Consider the following 22,110-nt stretch of genomic DNA (forward strand, 5'->3'; position numbering starts at 1 on the left):
GAAAATATGAAGTTTTATTTCATATAATGTTAGGCCAACCATAGAGAAATGTTATTTACTATTGAAATTGGATTCATCAATGGTTTAATATATTTTTTACTCGTTATTTATTTCAAATTTGTGTCAGTTACTTCACGTGAAAAAAAAAAAATCTTTTACCTATTATATTTCGGTACAAAAACACCCTGATTGAAGTTTGGCACTTGATTTGTAAATTGTCTGTCATAACCCTGCTTATAAACGCATCTGAGAAGATTGAGGTTACGCATCTGATAGAACGGTCAGTTTCCCATAGACACAGGTTATACACTTGTATAGATAGATATGTTGAAAGAGATGAGTGAAAGGGAGGTATGCAATAAGTAGGATGGTGACATTTATAATGATGAATGAACTATGAACGATGAGAAGGGTCTGTCTGACTGTGTCCCAATGAAGAAGTGGCCTTGAGGTTGGTATTGGAGCAAATAATATCTGATAGAATAGAATCATCAGTCTCATTCCATATACAGCAGTCCAGCCAACTAGGGCATGCAACAGCCAATCACCATATGAAGTATTCCGGAAATAAAGGATCTGGAACACAGTGTAAGTAGACTAGTTGATTTACTTGGATAGTACCCCCATTTGGTGAATGGGTTATTCCTAGCTAGCTAGTCAATATAACCATCATCACATTGGTCTTACAGAGGGTGGAAGCATGCTTCTTGGCTTACATGATCAAAGGGAAGGGTAAATGGCCAGAAGTCTTGATGTAGGAGCCACCTATATTAAACAAGAACTAAAACCATGAACCAAAATAGACAACAAAGAAGAAAGTAAAGCAACTCCGACTTTCATTGATAACAGTATGAAATCACTAATGACAAGAGGTGTCAAGTTGGTGTCCCCTCTCTAGGTTTCTAATAGAAAAATTTTACTTTTCAAAAAAAAAAATGTACCTTACTTGCAATACGCAAATATGTTATGACGAAGAAAAAGCAACCAAGAAAGTAGTAAAGGAAACAATTAATCACACTGAAAACAAGAGATTTGCATGGTTCGAGTTATTAGACTTACTCCATAGCGAACAATGGCGCGATGAGTTTTACTTAGAATGAAGAAAAAAGAGCCAACTTGAGGTCCAAAACACGTAAGACCCTAAAACATGTGTACATGATAGAGACTGGTTTTAAAATACGTTTTTACACCTCAAGGCAATTTACTCTCACAAGGGGAGGCGGTGTCTCGAGGCGCGTCTCGATCGTAAAATACGAGAAAGATTTGCTAGAGACAATGACATCTATTATGTAGAAACATAGCATAACAAGTTTTTCTACTTTACTACAATATTATAAAGTCTGAAGTATTGTCAAACAAATGAACATTCAAAAGTTTACTACCATTGATAGAGACGGATGGCAACAACTGTTAAAGCCATATGGGAGGCGTCAAAAGAAAGATTATAAGGCCCAAATATTGATTTGGCATGGCTTTAAAGAATGACCCACTTACAACCTTGAATAATGTGGGCCTGATCCACATGTCTTTGTGGAAATTCTACTAGTTTCTAAGTATCAATTAGGATGGTCAAGTGTCTTTAATTTAATGTCTTTTTAGTGTCTTAGCAGTTTAGAAGTTTAAAAGTCTAGAAGTAAAGTTAATATGGATATTAAGGATCAGTTTTAGCCTATATAAAGGTTGTATTCCCTTTGTTTGAGGATAGACTGAGTTATTTACCAGCAACTATTCAAGTTATCTACATTTGTGCGATGCAAATTTATCCCTAGGTGCGATGTCTAAGGGCTCTAGGAGTGATTCCTAACTTGTACTAGTGTGGTACTAGTGGTTATTTATGTTACAATCAAGTTATTTTTTTCTTCAATTCCCTTTCCCCTTTCTTGTCCTACATCAGTACCCATTTTGCCCTTAACTAACTAGCTAATTCTGTTTTTAGGGTTTCAAGCTGCTTCCATCACTCTGTTTCTTATCTTCCAATTTTGTTCACGGATATCGACTTAATCATCCTCAAATAACACCGGATAGAAACGGAGATATAGATTAGTTGATGATTTTTCTTGCTTCTCTCTAAAGCCACAATTCCATTCCCTGTTTTTGAAAGAACATTCATATTGATTGCTTTCACATACTTTGACTAAATTATGTAGTTAGCGGGCTTACGCAACATAGAAGGGTCATTTCCCATTTTTTTCCATCAATAATTAGAAGATCCATTATTGGTTAAATAACATGTTATCTGAGACGTTCTACCATTGTTACTGTACTCTTTGGGTTAAACAACCAACCCCGTACACCCAGTAGAAAGGCACGTAATATCCAACCTCAAACACGGAAAAAGAGCTACAATACGTATTTTAGTTAAAGGATTTTGGGACCTTGGCTCGTTTATCAAAAGTAGGAGTTATCAGGTGAGTCGTTTCTACTACTTGTTAAATGCCCAAATTAAGTATGACTCCACTCTAATGGGGAATAAAATAAGAAAGAAAAACGTCCTAATAATACGAAAGACTCTTCGATAGGTGACCATATTCTTTGAACAGTGTTTGAGTTAATTTCATTAACGAAAATATTTCATAAACCTAATCTTCTGTGATGGGTTATGCAGTGTCTGATTTGTTAAGTTTGTGGCTATCCAACTCAAAACCGATTGGCAATGATATTCTTAGTTGCTAGATCGCCTTTCTCCCATGTGGGACTATTCTCACACGGTTGCTAAATCGCCTTTCTCCTATGTGGGACTATTCTCACACGCCTCCTCACGTGTGGCGTTCTTTGAGAGTAACACTTGTTTTTTTTCTTTTCTGGTGACGTGGAGCCATGCGTCTTTTAAGCCTATCATGTGTGGGCCTAGCTCTGACCATGTTAAATTTGTGGTCATACAACTCAAAACCAATTAGCAATGAGTGGAAAAGACCTACACATTTTATTCTTGATTGCTAGATCGCCTTTTCTCCCACGTGGGACTATTCTCACATGAACGACTAAGTATTATAGGATAATGAGAATACCTCTTAGCTTTAAACACCCTGTGGACCTGCAATTTGTTGCCTGGACGAAGAATCTGAGTAAAGGAGAACAACAAAAAGAAAAACAGAGAAATTCAATGATTTAATATTTCCCACATAAGAAAAAATGGAGTTCACAGTGAAAATCATATGAATAGGAGAAAAATGACGCCAAAATACCTGCAACATAAAATGCTCAACCTTGACATAGTGCAGTTGTTATCTTGTTTTGACTCCCTGGGCTAAGTTAAAACACTTTGAATCAATGAGTCTTAGGTTTAGATGGAGAACACTTCGATTTCAACCTCTCAGGTAGTGACGTACCATAACAGTTATAAGTCTCATACAAAAATCAATTCTTTCTATCGTAACCACTTGATCAAGTTAAGCCAAGTGGGGTTTAACTCAGATCAACCAAAACCCCAATTCCATGTTTTTCCAAGCTTAAAACAGCTCTACAAGATGGTCTCCTTCCTCTCCGTATCTCATTCTGCCTCTCGCTGGACTGCATATCTCAGATCTGGTGCATAACCCATGACTTTCATCTTCTTCCTCAACTCTTGTAATGTGGCATATATTTTCTCTTTCACGGGGTGATTTTGATCCCCTGAATAGAACTTATGAACTGTACCTTCCACAGATATCCAACTCATCCCTGGTTCCTTCTTCACACCTTTATCTCTCATCACATTTCTCAAAGTTAGCCCATCATCTAAACTACCTTTCTCAATGTAAGTGTTTGATAGAAGCACATAAGCTGCTGAATTCTCAGGACTGACTGAAAGGATTTTCTTAGCAACTTCCTCGCCCAACTTGATATCTCCATGAACTCGACATGCACCTAATAACGTTTGCCAAACCATATCGTCTGGTTCAATAGGCATGACGTTGATGAAATCGACTGCGTCATTGAGAAGACCGACCCGACCTAAGAGATCAACAATACAAGCATAGTGTTCCATCTGTGGAACAATTCCAAATCTCTCCTCCATTGATCGGAAATAATGGAGACCTTCCTCAACCATCCCTCCATGACTACAAGCAAAAAGAACTGATAAAAGGGTAACTGCGTTAGCCTTGATACCCAGCTCTACCATCCTCTCGAAAAGCTGAAGTGCTTCATGTGCAAGACCGTGTTGAGCATAACCTGATATTATAGCAGTACATGACACAACATCTGCATTACTGATCCCGTCAAAAACCTTCCGTGCATCAATTACACTACCACATTTAGCATACATGTCAACGAGGGCACTGTCGATGCATTCCTGAGTCCCTAACCCAGATTTACAGACAAGCCCGTGGATCTGACGTCCAAAATCGAGCAGACAAAGGCTACTTGTGCAAACAAGAATACTAGCGTAGGCGAACTGATTTGGTGTAAACCCTTCTTCTCTCATTTCTGAGAAGAACTTGAATGCTTTATCCTCCTCTCCAGAACACGTAGCATAAGCAGTCACCATGGTAGTCCAAGACACCAAATCTCTTTCTTCCATTCTCTGGAATACCACCTTTGCATCTTCAAGAGACCCACATTTGGAATATGCATCTACAACAGCATTACTTACACTTAGAAACCTCAAATCATATTCAAGCTTCACGACCATAGCATGAACTTCCTTCGCAAATTGCAAATGCTTCGAAGCTGCAACTGCATTAATTGCACTAGCAAAAGTATAAACGTCAAACTCTACATTATTCAAACGCATCCTTGTAAGAAGCTCAAAAGCTTCCTTGCTACACCCACCCTGTGAGTAACCTGAAATCATTGCATTCCATGGCATATTTTCTCTTCTATCCGTGAAATATTTATCGAACACCAATCTTGCATCGTCCAAGCACCCGCACTTTGAGTACATATCAATTAGGGAAGTCCCGACAAGAACATTAGACTCTAAACCCAATTCGGTGACATATTTGTGAACTTCTCTACCCTTACTAACATCACGTAACTTTCCAACTGCCTTCAAAACGCTAGCAAATGTGAACATATTTGGATTAAAACCTTCGTTCTTCATTTTCAAGTACTGGTTGTACGCTTCTAAGTGAAGATCACTAGAAACATATCCTGATATCATGGCATTCCATGAAACTTGGTTGTGCTCAGTCATGGTGTTAAAAACACGAAAAGATTCCTCAATCTCTCCACACTTGGCATACATGTTAAGAAGGGAAGTGCTAAGAACAACCTGGGAAGATAATCCTTCTTTAACAATCAGGGAATGGACCATTTTACCTAAATCAACAGAGCCTAACCGAATACACGTCTGTAATAAAGCGGAATAGGTAAATTTATCTGGTTGAACTCCGGAGATCTGCATCTGGCAAAAGAATCTAAACCCTTCAAGGAAAAATCCATTATCAGTCGACCCAGCTATCATCACAGTCCATGAGAAAACATTTCTTTGAGACATTTCATCGAACAGTTTTAAAGCAACTTCAAATGCAGAGCATTTTGAATACGTATGAGCGAGGTGATTAAGAAGAATAACCTTCTTATCTTCATCAAAATAATATTTTAACAACAATGCATGGATTGCTTTTACTTGCAGAATCGACCCTTTTGTGCCATAATCTCGAAGCAGATTAATCAATGCTCGAATCTGATATTGGTTTTCTGAACCAAATGCTGGGGAATTCTTGATTCTGAGGGACCCATGAGATTTTTGAGTGATGGAAGATGGAAGAGTCACAGATAGACTTTTAATCTGCAAGAGAATTCAGGTTTATATTATTACCCTTACTGCAAAATTAACAAAGGGATATTTTGAATTGTAGAGAGAGAAAGATCGGGTTACTGTGTTGTTTGAAGAAGGTAGCTTAGGAGGAAGATGAGTAGGAATGCCGACATTGACAGCGTAAATGACCGCCATGGTTTTCCTTTAAAAGTTCTGTATCACCAGGTCCGATATTTGCCGGGAAATTCGAAAATTACCTCCAAGGCTCCAACCCACTCGGCCACATATGGTCTTTCACCTAGGCGTAGGGTGGGAATCCGTCTGGACGGGCGAAAAACGGCCACTAATTCAACCGGTCCGTGCGAAACGAGCACATGTCTTAACTGTCCACTCGGACATCCGGACAAAACGGACAGACATTTTAGATTTTTCTCCAACAAAGTGCCCATCTGTAACCGTTATGTATCGGTCGATATGGCACCGGTCAAACGTCTTATCTTCCCCATTATAGGGTTTTGAATCAACATTCGACAAATGCAAAACCACTGAAACTTCACCTTCATCATACTCGCTTTTTTGAAACTTCGAAGTACTATTAATAATCTTGAGATATTTTGCAAATTCGATCTCTAAAGATGATTTACCACATAAAACCAAAAGAGCTTTAAAGTTTGAACTTCGATTGAGGTTGCCAATGATGATGATGATAGTTGAGATGTTGGCGATGAATTCTCCATGCCTAAAAGGTATAAAGTTCGGATTTTTCATTTTTGTAAAGAAATGGCATTACAAAAAAGATAATAGAGAGAAAGAGATTAGAGATATACCTGGAGTAGATAGAGAGAGAGATTGATGGAGGAGATAGAGACGAGAGAGAGACTAGAGAAGTGAAAGTAGAGAGGTAAAGAAAAGATAAGAAAAGTGATTTCTATGGTTATATGTTTACCTTTCAAATCTAATAGTTGTAGGCAACCCTATAATCTAAAGGCTTAAAATCAGTCATATAAGTTGGCGGGTACAACGGGTATGATAAACGGACGGGTATAAGCGGGTTCGGTCGGATGGATTGTATAAGCGGTCGGACTTGGTCGGATCACCGGGTAAGGACCTATGCCCTTGTCCGTCCCCTTAAGCTTTCTCGGTCGGGCGAGGAGTGACCGGATCAGGCAGCTGGCGGTCAAGGACCCTTCGAACTTGGACGGTCGCGGGCGGGTTTTGGGTTTTCGGGCCAAAATCCCACCCCTACTTTCACCACAAGTCCTCCCACCTCCAAATCGTAAGACAAATGCAAGGGAAGAGGAAAAATCAAGCAAACTCTAGGCAAAAGTTCTATGTGGACTGTCGTGATTCGTGTTTTCTATTATTATGATCCACTAAACAACGCCACATAGAATTTCTCCCCAAAGTTTGTCTTGTTTTTCTTGTTCTCTAGCATTACTCAAATCTTAATGGGTAAGCAAAGCCGTATGTTTCTAAAGCCTGGTTATCCGACGGGAAAGAAGTTCCATAAACACCTGCATGACTTTTATTTTCTGTTTAGTTTAGGTTTGTCTAGATATGAGCCAAAATTCGTCGCCAAGAACGCCCCTAAAATCCACAATTAATGGGTCTACGGGATGCCCAAGCCCATGAACTTAATGGCTGATGGGCCCGACCCATCCATCTTCGAGCACCTGAAGCATAAAATACGCAAGCACATCCAATCCTGGATATAAAGGTCAAGCCTCACCTCCTCGCAGACCTCCCTCTATATATCCATCGAGGAGACGTTACTATTATTCAAGATGACAATATCACGAATAAGCCCGTTAAGGGGTTACAATATCCGTATTTATGGTGACAGCTCCATACGTTGCCTCGTTGAAGACACAACTCGTCTCCAAGTGACACAATCGACCCACGACACTATAAAGTGATTTCTTACAAGTCATACAAGGTCAGACCCTTAAAGATTTCCACTATATTTACGGCACATACCTCGAATGAGGCAAACCTCTTTGGGGCTGCTTTACTCAGCAAAAGAACTCATAAGTTGTCTCTCTAAGCAAGTCAGTCTAACTCGTAGAGATCGAACTCCGACCGCTCTACGAGTCGCGTCATACTCCGACCATCCCCTTGAAGCTAACATTCCATGGATATCATTCACGTGTTTATTGCTTTTCTTGCAAGCTTACAGACTTCACCGTTGGAGTCCATTTGGCCGACACCATCCCGATGCTCCCCACAAATCTTACAGGCACGTGTATTTCATTTCTTGTCACAGGTTAGGCCCAAAGACGTGAATACAAACACGTCAAGGTCTGACTTTCGATCAACGACCTGGTTCCGTTGACTTTCTTGACCCGCAATTTCAGCACCTCACAACCTTCAAGTGAAATTATGTCTGGGGTTGACCCCCAATTGTCGATTTTTTTCATTAAATATCAAATAAATGGTTCGCGTGCCAACCACATGTGTGCATTTTTACTAAAATGTCCTTCATAAGATATTTAAGGTTATTTATATTGACCCCTGGCTATTTAGTGATATTGGGCTACACCGCAAAATAAAATCATGTCTTGAGTTGACCCACATTCTAGATTTTTTCTGTCAAATATCAGTTAAGTGTTCGCAAGCCAACCACATACATGAGTTTTGACAACCTTCATAAAAGATTTATGCAGTTACCACAAGAAAAATCTTTTGAACCCTAAATCTCTCAAACCCAAAAAATTATCTCACTTCTAATCGTGTTTTATTGTGATCTCTCTGTCTTTCTCTATCTTTTTAAAAGTGACACCCACAATTCTAACTTTGAAACAAAGGAAAACTTCGTAGTCGATCTCTATTGTGGATCGATCTTCACAAAAACAAAGTTCAACAAATGTTGCTACAGAAATTTCAAGGGAATTTTGACTCTATGTTTTGTAATTTCAATTGATTAAAGCCGATTTTAACAACAAAGGTGGTCTAGGATAGAGATTGACTAATTTGGTATATGTTCTTCGTTATCGTATAGTCTCACGGTTGTCCTCATCTTGAACACATCATCCATGCGTGTTGAACCACTAGATGCGCAACGCACCACTTTTCCACCAATAGGAAGATTGACGATGTGTGTTCACATCGTTAAGTGTGATCATCATCGTTAAGTGTTCACATCGTTGGTCTCATGAAAAAGCCTCTCCACAAAAGCACTAAGAAGTGCCTAGTCTGACCTTTGTATACATATTTCGTTATTGTATGAAACCTTGAACCCCAAAATTTCATGTACGGACGTTCATTTGCCACTAAGTTTCCATTTTTCAAGCCACTCAAACGTGCACTTGACAGTCAAAACTCGATCCAAAATCTGAAAATCAAAGTTTTACCTAAACAAATAAAAGTACATAGGAGAAAACATAAAAGTTTAGAAGGTACTTAAATAAGTCGAACATAATTACATGCATACCCAACCTATTTATGTTTGGTGATGTACCAGTTTGTAGTACTTTAGTAAGGATCAGTCCTCAGGGAACCCATCTTCGTTCTCGGCAGGTTCTTCTTGTTACCTGTTGTGAGGGGTCGAAATCGCGGGTCAAGAAGTCAATAGGACTGGGTCGTTGATAGGAACTCGGACCTTTACCTGTTAATACTTTAATAGGAACTGACGACGTCTTTGGGCTTAACCTATGACAAGAGAAAAAACACACGGGACCGTGAGGTCTTTGGGGGACACCGGGGTGGTGCCTTTCAAAGGGACTCTAACGGTGAAGTCAGTAAGCTTGCAAGAGAAATAATGAATATGTGAATATTTTTCCTGGAATGTTGTTGTTGGTAGGATGGTCGGAGTTTGGCAAGACTCGTAGAGTAGCTGGAGCTCGATTTCTACGGTGATGATGCACAAAATACCCAAACACTGACTGACGTCAATAAGTCAATATTAGACCAAAAGTCCAACGGGTCAACCCGGCTTGAGGCAGCAGGACTGCTGAGCCTTCGATGTTCCGCCACCTACGCCCAGAACTGGGAGGTCGGCCAGGATCAACTAAGGGGTTCCAATCCTGTTTCGCCCACGGCACAGTCAGATCAGCCCTGAGATTCTCTAAAGGAGTAAGGGGGTCCACGTAAGCAAGGTCGATGCCTTACGTCCTAAACTGGGAAGGCAGAAGCGCGTCACACGTTTACCGACTTAATCTCGATATCTTCCTAAAGATCTCATATGGTTAAAGATCTTAAGTGTTTAAGCAAACTTGGACTTCAAGAGTCTCAAAGGAGGAAACATCTCCGAAGAAGATTTATCACCTCGGCAGGATACCTACAAAGTATCCTTGAACATAGGAATTTCTATTTATCCTAGATACGAGATAAACTATAAGAGAACCCCTAATCAGGAACAGTGGGAAACTTCCCCAAACGGCGGATCACAATCGCCTCATCTACACCGTCTATCACAGTCGGTCTAATTCAGCCTATAAAAGGGCCCTCCATCGTATTTCACAGGATACGATCACTTTCACGGAGTTACCACAACTCGCCCCGAAAAGGTTCAATCAATATTCAATCTTTTACTGCAAAGGGCAATCTGACTGTCTTGAGCGTCGGAGCGGTTTTCGAACCCTCTGCAGGTTTTCCCCCGGGTTTTTAAGGAGAAGGAGCGGGAAGATGACTATCCGTTCGTAAACGGACGTTGTCATGTATCAAGTCCCTATTTCTTGACTGATTAACATAAAGCCATTTTTCGACATGAACATACGGGTATACTGACTTGTTTGGAGAGAGAATATGACGACCTAAGAGGCCTATCTTGGGGATAAAACAACCCTGGTGAGGTTTGCCTTGCTCAGGGTATGTATCGTAAATAGAAGCTTTAAGGTCTGACTTTCTACCCCTTGTGTGTAGATAAGCACATGGGTGATGTGGAAAGCTTCAAGGGGCTGACCTTGTGAGATAATCACGTGGGTGATGTATAAAAGGCCTCATCTATAGGTGAGATGAAGTGAGCAAACCCTTGTTAGTAAAGTGGTCGAACCCTTGATAAAGTAGGCAAACCCTTGATCACACGTAGTTGTTAGGAGAGAGAAAATAACTTGCTTCCTTAAGGTCCTGTACACTATAAGGTCCCGTATTTGATAAGACCTTATACTTGGCAAGATCCTGTACCTTGGTGAATGTGCCTCATAAGGTTATGTACCTTGATGAATGTACTTGATAAGGTCCAGTATTTGATGTAAGACCGTAACACTACTTGGATGAGATAGATCAAGTCGGACTATGTGATAAAACAGAACTATATGAGAGAGAAAGTAAGTTGTATTGGGTGTGTTAGGCGATAACCAGATGTGTTTGTCGATGATCTGTATCATCCTTGAATCCGTCATTTTATATTTTCATGGGTCGACTGTTACCTGGTGGTGAGTTGTCATGTTTAATCTAGTAACGCACGGAGCTGTCACCATAAAAGTGGATATCGTAACCCCCTAACGGTTATATTCGGGATATTAAGTCTCCACAACGGATATACGAAGGGAGGTCTGCTGAGGAGGTAAGGACAAACCACTTCATCCAGGGCTAGATATGCTAACGTATTATAACGTTCTTTCTGGGTGCCCGAAGATAAATGGGTCAGGCCCATTAGCCATTAATTCATGGGCCTGGTCACCGGTGAACCCATTAATCGTGGATTTTTAGGGGCGTTCCTGGTGACGTATTTTGACCTATACACCTGTCTCATCATCTGATTCTTCATCTGAGACGTTCCCTGACTCGTCACCGGGCTCTTTGCCATGTTCTTCATCAACCAACTCGTTTTTAATAGGCTCCTTACTCGACTCATTGTTTGACAAGTAAAATTGATTAGGTTGTAGTGACAGTCTCTCGACATTGGATTTGGAGCATAAGTCCTCGCGCCAAACACATTTAGACATGGTAGGCTTTTTTTTTACCTGTATATATGTATCACCTCATGAGAGGGATAATAGAGTCGGTTTATCAAAAAATTATGCATGCATAACAAAATGTGGTCAATATTTTGTGTGCATAACAAATACCAATGAAAGAAAACAAAAGATATAGTTTGTTTTTGTGGAATTTCGCAGGTTGCAGGCCACTAGACTTTTCGTGGCCTAGGTCCCACGTAATGTTTCGTGATTCAGTTTTGGAGTTAAAGTAAGGGTTAAGTCCAATTTGGCCCCCAATTTCTGACCAACCCACAGCGCCCAAAATGGAATTTAACTTAAAACTTTTTAAAACATCTATTTCTACCTCATTTGTCACTCTCTCCTCCAGTTCATCGTTTTTCACCTCCACTTCATCTCTCTCACGCCACCTCATCCTACTTCTCCAGCAAAAGGTCGTGACTTTTAACAACAAAAATTTGTCCATTCTACTTCTTTTTCTTCTTCTTCTTCTATTATTTTCTCTGTTCTTTCTCGTTCTCTACTTGGTGAAGAGGAAGACCCCCTACATCGGTCTGGTAATCAGACCTTCGTCTGGATCTGGGGTATTTCTGAAAAAGAAGGAAGGAGAAGAAGAAGAAAAATATGAAGAAGAAGAAGATGATGAAGTGGCGAGAGATAGATGAAGTGTAGGTTAGATGTGATTAAATGGAGGAGAGAATGAGAGATGAGACAAAATAGATGTTTAAAAAAATAGGTTTAGTTCCACTTTGACCCCTAAGGGTGTTTCTGAAAATGTTGAAAACATTTTTGCCCTTAGGGACCAAATCGAACTGCGAGTTGGTCACAAATTGTGGCTCAAAACCGAAATAACCCAAAATAAGTCATATTCAAACTAAAACTAAAATAAAAATAGTTCGAAACTAAAATTAAAACTAAAACTAAAATAAAATGGAAAACACGAAATTGTTTATAGTTTAAGACTGCAACCTTGGGGGCATTGTTGAACAAAAACTGTTTTATTTTGCACGTTCCATAATTCTGAATTTTCGATCTTTTTTAAACGTTTCATTTTTTTAAATCCTTGCTCTAATGCTCTATTTTTTCAACCAAATGGCATATAGAAAATTGATAGACTAGAGAGACTAATTAAAGAAAATCATGAAGTATGTTTGAGAAGAGAGTTAGAGGAAATTGAAGAATTTTAGTAGGAATTGATGAAGAAGATGAAAGGTAAAAGAAGGAAGAAGAAAGAAGACACAGGGAAAGGAACTAAAACGTAAGTTTTGGAATTTTTATACCTTTGACTGAAAGTAATAGTATTTATTTTTTTTATTTACAAAGGTTTCCTTTGAAAAATTATTTCCTAAAAATTTGATAAAACCAATAATTATATTTAAACACCGAAAATATTTGTGTTTCCTCAAAGTGGCGGTATGCCGAATCAAATTTTGTTATGCTGACGGAAAAGGATTTTACAGAACAAAAATCAAATTTTAAAGTGTTTTTCGATCATGTGCCCTAAAAACATGCGATAAGACACAATTTTTTCTTTTCAACTAGAGATCTTGAATTGTTAGTCTGGTGAAGAGGTAAACTTTGACTTGTTAAAAATAACTTATAACTTATTACAAGGCAAGTGAAGATTTTTTTTAAGGAAGATTTGGTGAAAACTCCCTATAAATTTTATGTTTTGGGCTGAAAGGATCACCTAATTTTTTTTAGTCTTCAGCTCCCTAGGTATTTTCGAATTTGCCACAACTTGCAAAACGTTTGCAACAGGTTTACAAGAGGTTTGCAACAGTTCGCCATAAGTTCGCAATAGCTTTGCAACAGGCCATCAGCTTCTAGCAGCTTTGCAATAGCTTGCGGAAAAGTTGCAAAAGATATTGGGATTTTAACTAACAAAATACAGGTTTTTGGTTTTTAACCGAACAAAGTACAAGTTTTGGGTTTTTAACAAAACAAAATATAACTTGTCTTTTTAACTTAAAAAAATTAAAATTGGGTCTTTGGCCCAAGCTCCTGCTTTTTTAAAACTCTTAATATAGGTTTGTTCTTTCGAGAAGACTAAGGTATAGCGTTCCGGCACGGATCTATCATAGAGTACTTTACACGTTTGAACATATAAAATAAACTATGGACTTATTAAAAAAGGATTGAAATACGTATCTTTAAAATTGAAGTAAGTCTTTCAATACGATAAAAAAGATGTCATTTTTTGTGCTTTCACTTTCTTTTCCACAAATATATTATTGTATAAATCAGAACTATCATACCAAAAATTACATTAGATGGAACCCAAAAACATTTAACAAATTCTTGGAACACTAAGAAAGAACTTAAAAATCAAAATTTAGAAAAATCAAATCAAATGCTAACTAATAATAAAATAGAACATACTAAATAAACATTAAAAAAAAGATCAAGACATTCAGATTGCCATGTCGCATCTAGTTTTTGCAACACCTTCTTGATCGTTGATTAGTCTGTACGATTATGGTATGCGCTTGGAAGTAAGGCCATAATTTTCTAGTTGTGAGCACTAGTGCCTAACTAGCTTTTCCACCGTTAGGTAACACCTTGCTGACAAGATGATTACTAAATTGAATTGTAGAGCTCAGCGAATTTGACATCAAGTTCGTAAGCTCGATAAAGGGCCAAGCCTTGACTGACTTCATGTCAGAGTGTTATGTTAACACGCCAGTCCTCAAATCAAAATTAATTTAGAAGCTATTTGTATATGGTGCTTCAAGCGGAGCTCAAAAGGGGGTAGGAGTAGTCTTGATCAACCCAGAAAGGAGAAAATCTACCAGGGTTGGAAATTCCAATTCCCGGTCACCATTAATGAAGTAGAATAGGAAGTCCTGCTAGCAGGGTTAAGGTTGGCCTTGGCTTCAATTTGGTTTACTCGGACTGTGCATATCGATCAGGGATGAGATTTTAGCCAGATTGGCTTCAATTTCTCTGTGGTTGACCAAGCATCTCATAAATTTTCCTGACGTGACTCTCAACGCGCACTTTTCAGAATTAAATTTCATGTTGTAAGCTTGAAGCTAAGCCTTGTTGAGATAGGTGTAGTCAATGCACATCCGCCAGGTGTCATTCTTTTTTTAGGACAAACATGACATTAGCCAGCCAATCAGGGTAATGACCTTCTCGTATTACTTTTGAAGCGAGATGTTTGTCTACTTGTCTCGCTATTTTTACTTGTTTCTCGGGCGCGAAGTTTTTTTCTTTTGCTTGACTGATTTGTGATCTTCTCTGATGTTTAACTTATGGGTGATGACCGACATATCAATTCATGTTACCTCATCCGTCCCGAAGGCGAAGATATGTCGGTCTACCTTCATGAACTTACTCAGTTCTGCCTTTCCATTTTTTCTTAGCGTGATGCTAATATAAGTGACTTCCAAAGGGGAATCTCCAATCTGAACTGGGAAGGTTATGTTGGCGGTTCTGTCAGCTTCTTTGGCAAGAGTTGATTCTGCTTCTTTCGTGATTTGGCTTTGGGATTTCGAGGTGTTTTCTCCCAACGGTATATTTTCTTTTACGGTTTCGTTGGTATCAATTTTCATGGCGTTCAAACCCTCTTCTTATCAGATTCGGTTATAGCTTTCAGATCTTTTCCCGAAGATATAATTGGTCTCAAACTAAATTTGAAATTAAAGTGGGATTGAATTCCGCGAGGAATTGAGTTGAGATTCTAGTTTCCGAATGATGATGATTTGTTGGAGTCAACACTTCTTTCTAGCACCAACTTGTTGATGTCAAAATTTATCTTTCTAGAATCAGCCAATGGGTTGAAATTGCTACGTTGAATCCCGCTTTGCTTCTCTCGATCTAGGGCTGAGACCTGCAAGAAATTCGGAAACCTCTCCGACGATTAAGACACTCTGATTGCCCTTGAAGTTAAATAATTGAGTATTGAGTGATCATGAGTTTAGGATTTGGACCTTTGGTTGATCATAAAGCTTGAGATTTAGCTTGTGACCATGGTGTGAGCGTTGTGTACCCTTCGAGGCGATTTATTTACCTTTTATAGGCTTATTTGATTGACAGTTGATAGACAGTGTTGATGAGGTGACTGAGATCCACATTATCGTATTGGAACTTATATTTCGTAGTCTTAAGATATTAGGGTTCATTTTTTTGGATTATCCCGTATTTTTGTTGTTTTGAAGTTACCTCATTTAAGGATACTTAGAGTTTAGGATAGCTCGTGTTTCCAAGTTTATAGATCCTTTAGGAGAAGTTTCCTCCTTATGGGACTCTTGAAGCCAAAGTTTAAGATTCTTTGACTAGGATCTTTCATAGGATTTCGAGATTAAGTCGTTAAAGCATTAGGCACGCTTCTACTCCCCCCCCCCCCCCCCCCCTTTCATGTCTCGGGATTAAGGTATCAGGTCCATTTTACGCGGACCCCTTAGTCTTCTCTAAATCCCAAGGCAGACCTTGTTGTATTTGAGCCAAGGTCGGGCTTAAGGCGCCTTAGACAATCGTACCGGCTCCACCACTTCTGGGCTTGAGTGGTGGACTTTTTTCTGATTTAACCTTCTTATTGACTTGATACGGGTTGACCCGTTGGGCTTTTAGTTTTTTCCTGGCTTATTGACCATGGTCAGCTGATTACCATTTTTTGGATCATCAGCTCCAACATCGATGTAAACACTGTTTACTCTAAAAACACTATTCACGCCGGAAACACTAAGCACGTCGAGAATACTATTCATGCATGTCCGAAAACACTGTTCACGTGAATAGTAACTTCGTCCACCGACAATAGAAAATTCAGCAACTCCTAACTCGGAAGCTCTGATACGAGCTGTTGAGAAAATAAGTCACTCCTTATAGGTAATCAGTCTACTTCAAGTTTTTCTCTAATGCGCAAATACCAGGATTTTAGTATGCAATGCTAAATAGAACATAACCACGAAGCAGATAAAGAATAATGGAATGCAAGATTTATAGAGCTTCGGAGCAAGTCCTACGGCCTCTTTGAGTCGCACCAAGCTAATCCAACATGAACTTAAAGTTACAACACCCCGAGTTACCGTACACAAAGTCTAACGTGCTCCCCGGTTACAAAGTATCACACACTTACACAACTCTCTTGATCAACACTCTCTCTCAATCTTTCACCTTTACAAAAAAGAACTTGAGAATGGATGATATGGTATTGTGAATGAGCATGACTATTTATAGCTTTCATTTACCCGTAGATATCAAGACAAACAATTAACTCTTCGAAACAAAGTCTTTACTCACCCTCCCCATTTAATGCATGTGAAGAAACTCTTCCTTAAATTTAGGGAGGAAATCAATTCAAAGACTTCCCCTCTTCTATCCGTAAGGGTGAAAAACACATGCTTAAACTATTTGAAATGCAAAGTCATTTGACCCCACAACATAACAATGTGAAAATAATAACTCAACCACAAATGATAATGAATCAAAGATATTCTATTGGTATGTTGAACAAGTTTATATAAACTTTTAAATTTAGATAATTGAGGAAAATAATAAAAAATAGGAATATCGATTACAAGTATAGAAATGTGATATTTCTATTTACAAAAAGTACCCACTTAATTCGGAAGGAAATAAGACTTCCTTTAGGGGAGGGGCTAAATGGTTCCGCTCAAAGTGTTGTAGGCACCCAGATTGCACCTGGGACATCTCACGATTTGTGCTTTGGCCGGGGGTCTACAGCAGTTTGGCCGTGTGCTTTTAGCCGCACCCCTTCCTTTATTCTTCAGCCAGTGGAATGGGATGGGACTCATAGGAGGTGCCAATGCTATAGGCACTTCCTGGTTTACTGCATTGGAAAGTAATTGAGAAAGAAAAGAAGGAGAATGCCTTTGTTGTGGGTTTTTATCTGAAAGACAGGCTCCATTCCGTGGAGAGTAAATATGACTGTAAGTTTTCAACAACAGAACATATACAATTTGGACATAATGACTTAATCAATGTGATTCCAACTTGTCGATACTTGTACATATACCTAAATCTTTAGGTTCATTCACATCTCTGTTTGTTAGTTCTGAATGACCACCGCCGAAAATGACTTTCTGCATTAGTTTTTTGGATTTAATCTCTTTAGCAATAAAGAGGAGTTTTACTGATGAATGCAAATGTTCTTTTAAATGCTCAACAGATATTGGAACGCTAGAGGAAGAGGTTTGATGCTTGGAGTTGAATTTGTCACGGACCGTGTCCTCGAAACACCAGCCAAAGCTGAGACATATTATGGATCACATGAAAGGTCTGTCTGTCTCTCTCTCTCTCTGTGATTGTACTATTTCTTTATGTTGGTTTTCTGACTAAGGTTCCTCATAATGTTATAGAAATGATAGTACTGGTCGGTAAAGGTGGGTTTCATGGGAATGTGTTCAGGATCACACCTCCCCTTTGCTTCACAATTCACAAAGGAAGATGCAGATGAGATTTTAACTAAACTTCATAAATAAAGAATACCTTCATCTTTTCGTGTTTGTTTTTCGTAGTCTAACTTAAAATCTTAAATTATTGGGTTTTCGTCCTTCTTATATGTTTTCAGACTACCTTGTGGATGTTATAGACCTTACAATGGCAAATATGTGAAACCACAACCACCGGCTAAACTCAAATAGGTGGACAAAGAAGATTTTTTGTCGAAAGCAAACCCTAATTCAACTCGATGAAGGTGCTTCAGGATCTGATCACTGAACTATATGGCTGGATTGTGTTAATCAAATGACCCTAACCTTAAGTAGGCTAAGTTTTGACAGTTAGGAGGATCAATGTCTACCAAAGCAAGTGCACAAAGCTATATAATCACCAACAGTGATAGGAAAGCCAACAAACCTGTCGGAGAAGTTGGCATGAATCCCCATCCAACGACTCACAATTACCCCGTTTTCATCAAGAGCAAGAAAGTGGTGTGAAACCAACTGTCCTATTGGAGTTCACGCCACTTCTATCGGTGGTTGTGACATTTTCATATGAGATAGGCTAGAGTTACAAAGGACTTTTACAAAAGAAAGTTCCCAGCTGATGTGGCGGTTGTGATATTCATCTCTGAACGACCTAGATTTGGTCAAAGTTTCAACCCACCCCCGCCACATCAGCTGGGAACTTTCTTGGGAAATGCTATTTTCCCAAGGAGGTTGACAAGGAGTTTGACATAATGATGAGGTGGGTGCCTTTCATAAGTGAAAAAACGGATGACTCAAATCTGAACCGTTCAAATTGAACGACTCAGATTAAAACAAATTGCTCATAAATTTTTTTACTTATGAAAAGCATCCACCTCATCATTATGTCAAACCCCTTGTCAACCTCTTTGGGAAACTAGCATCACCGAACTTTCTTTTGTCAAAATCTTTTGTAACTTTATCATTTCTCTTTTCTTCGTATAATCAAACTAAAAAATAATTGTCAAGAAAATCAAACGATTGAGGACCATAATTATAAATAAAGCAAGTAATTAAGAGAAAACTACACAAATATGAGTATGGAAATTGTGGAGCAAACTCCATTTCTTTTATTTCAATTTCCAACATTGGACACACATGCTTTATAGATGAACAATCACGGGTTTAAAAATGATGTTTATAGTCTGTGTTCAAACACGAAAAACCAGCATGGTGATCAATAAGTAGTATACAACACCACATTTCTTTTCCGCATCCATAGTCAAAATCTTGCTGGAATGAGAAAGATGCCGGGAGCTGGGGACAACTACAATAACAACAACCCTGTCCGAACTTTATAAATGGCTCAAAACATAAGATTTATCTCAAGCATTAGCCTCACGCCGCTAGACTATAACTAACCCTAAAGGTACCCACTAGATCTCATGACCTGCACTTATAATATATAAGAGCTTATTTTTTCTGTTGTAATCAAGAGCTTAATTAGATCAATTAATTATACTCACCAATCTCGAATTACAAACTAGCAAATAACAACAAAAACGGTTTTTGATCACTTCATGATTCTTGAGAACACCATACCATTTATCATACCGTCGAAAACCAAACCAAACCAAACCAAACGAGTAGCAGCTTATTAATTAAGAAATTTAATTACTACGAAAATTAAGTTGAACAACAGCTACTGCTACCTATCGATCACGTCCAATAATGATAGGCGTGTGCTCCGCCCAATAAGTAACATAATTAGTAGATCCGCGTGGTCTTCGTCCACGGGAAACCACCTCAGAATACTGTATAGCCGAAACCAGAACTGAGATCAAGTCCATGAAAAGTTGACCAATCTCACGCCATCTACACAGACTCTTCCTTAGTACTACACTCACCCATATCGATATCCCATCCTCAAATACTCTCCTACTTCTATTACTCATCCTTCCCTTTCTCTCTCTACTTCTCTTTTTCAGTCATCTTTTCCATTGGGACTCCCAAACAAAGGATTTTATTAGGTGGTCCTTTTTCGTCTGGGCATCCAATGAATGCCGTTCCAGCAAATGATGATATGTGTTTTACCCAAATGCCCCTTTTAGTTTCTCGTAATTGATTGGACTACCACTGTCCCGAACTTTATGATCTCTTCTTGCTCATAAAACATCTCTAAAACATTTAGAACTACATGCCACCAACGATTTGAACTCATAACAACCCTATGAGCGTTTATATTTCAACCCAAATGATAGGGATATTGATAGGGTACTAGTCTATCACTTCTTGGTGTAGTGATTGGACACTACTTTGAAATATAGTGTTCTTAAGTTCAATCAAATGGAAGTTTAAACCAACGTTTGGGTATGAATAGAGGTAGATGGGGTTTTAAGCCTCTTAGGTTAACCTTTGAGGAAAATTGTATATGATCTTTATGGCTCAAACTAGACAGTTGTAGGCCTATTCTGCTCATGAATTTTGAAGCATCTTTGTATTATCTTTTCATAATGCGTATCTATGTCATCTAATGACGAGTCTTCTTATTTCCAAAAACAAAATTGGTTGATGGAATTGATTACTTAAATAAATCAAACATATAGAAAGAGACTTTTTCTTTTATTGTTGAGAGATAGATTGAGACTTAAGGAACCTATTATATCAATTCTCAAGTTAATTTTTCATGCTAGTTATCCAGGTGACTGGTGGACATATATGAAAATGGAAGCTTGTAATGAAGAAAACAAAAAGAAAAACAAAATAAGTCTTCAAACAAAGAAAACATTGAAATAAACAAGAAGATTTCAGATCTTAAATGAACAACACATATCTATTTTGAGGTGAAGATTTCACCCACTCATTCAATTTTGGTTCTTCGCGCGCTATTGGGTCTTGTTAGCTTTAGTTTTACATTGTTTGTGAGATTTTGTAAATTTGTGAAGTTCTCAAATGAAGTTTGGAAGATTTGAAAACAGTTGTTACAAAAGGTAGTGAAAGATTTTCACCACCTTTTGGTGCAGCAGTTAGACACCCTTCTTAAGTTCATGAGGGGGTAGAATCGAGTTTCGGTAGAAGTAGTTTGCCATCAAGATTTATTCCATAAAATTTAGGCAATATATAAAGTTAACAATATAATGTAATAAATTTGTCGGGCTTTAGGCCTCTTTCATGTTGTCAGGTTTTAAGCCTCTTTCATTATTGTTTAAATTAGGCGGTTATCGTGCTCATCACATCTTCATGATATATCAATGCCTTGTAACGATTAACGTAGATCGTAGTCGATTTCTGAAGAAAAAAAAAGTAGTGAAAGTTAATCTTGTTACATAGATAATAATTTTTTTTCTTAAATATATAATTTCATGTAGATTTATCTCCATCTAATTAAAAAGTTATATTATATAAATTACATAAAATGACACTTTAGTCTTTGTACATCTCTAGACCTAATTGATAACCCAAATTGGTTGTTGTCTCTTTTTTTTTGCTTATTTGGATTATTATTTTGACCCTTCAGTCATTACCCTCAAATTATTATTGATAGAATAATAGTATTTAAAAGAAACAGTGACACATATCCATGGATTTCTTACTTGATTAGGTACTCATCTAATAGAGTAATAGGTCACGTTTCCATCTTTGTCAATATAAATTTACTCTCATAGTGCAAAATAATGGAGTCTAAATAACCATTAGAACTAGCTAATAGGTCAAGAGTTCATGGTTGGATCTTTGTTGATAGGTAAAGAACATTGTATGAACTTCAAAGACCCAAATTTCCATTGTATAGTATGATCAATAAATCCCCACATTTTCAAATAGGGTTGCTGTTTGGAGTTCATTATTGATTGAAATCTGGGGATTTATTGATCATATTAAAAAGAAAACAATCATTAATGCCGTCTGATTACCCAGCCAAACTATGTAAATTCCGGGGCTGTTGAGGGGTAAACTTGTAACTTCTGACTAAGGGAGCTGAAATCGGTGGATCACATAAAGAGGACACAAAAGTCGCCAAAAATGAGGACACTATGTACTCATTCTATAGAGTGACGTCCAAAATCTAGACCAATCCGTACGATTTCAGCGGCCCTAATAGCCCATAAAATGTCGACATTTTCATGTACCTGACTTTGTATATTGCCAGTTAATGGGCCCTTTAGGAAAACAAAATTTA

General features: G+C 38.3%; 1 protein-coding gene and 1 long non-coding RNA gene across 3 annotated transcripts; one reads left to right on the forward strand and one right to left on the reverse strand.

Annotated features, from left to right (window-relative positions):
* Window positions 1–1,262: 1,262 nt before the first annotated feature.
* LOC147557760 (putative pentatricopeptide repeat-containing protein At3g25970) lies at window positions 1,263–6,169 on the reverse strand. 2 transcript variants are annotated; one of them, XM_086659364.1, is made up of 4 exons: window positions 5,804–6,169; window positions 3,186–5,713; window positions 2,919–3,061; window positions 1,263–1,407 (listed from the first exon to the last, which is right to left on the reverse strand). In XM_086659364.1, exons 1-2 carry the CDS (start codon window positions 5,876–5,878, stop codon window positions 3,491–3,493), a joined length of 2,298 nt encoding a protein of 765 aa, XP_086515490.1. In that variant the 5' UTR covers window positions 5,879–6,169; the 3' UTR covers window positions 1,263–1,407; window positions 2,919–3,061; window positions 3,186–3,490. The 2 variants fall into 2 exon arrangements, with proteins under 2 accessions (XP_086515490.1, XP_086515491.1); XM_086659365.1 differs by having other exon boundaries at window positions 1,263–2,695; window positions 2,740–3,061.
* An 11,491-nt stretch (window positions 6,170–17,660) lies between these two features.
* On the forward strand, window positions 17,661–18,066 carry LOC147557761 (uncharacterized). Its single transcript, XR_015235352.1, has 2 exons — window positions 17,661–17,803; window positions 17,886–18,066. It is a non-coding gene; the product is annotated as an uncharacterized LOC147557761 (long non-coding RNA).
* Window positions 18,067–22,110: the final 4,044 nt, after the last annotated feature.

This window comes from Eschscholzia californica, unplaced genomic scaffold (genome assembly GCF_041429995.1).
Source record: "Eschscholzia californica isolate CP2 unplaced genomic scaffold, dmEscCali1.0.p SCAF_2, whole genome shotgun sequence".
NCBI classification, from domain to species: Eukaryota; Viridiplantae; Streptophyta; class Magnoliopsida; order Ranunculales; family Papaveraceae; genus Eschscholzia; species Eschscholzia californica.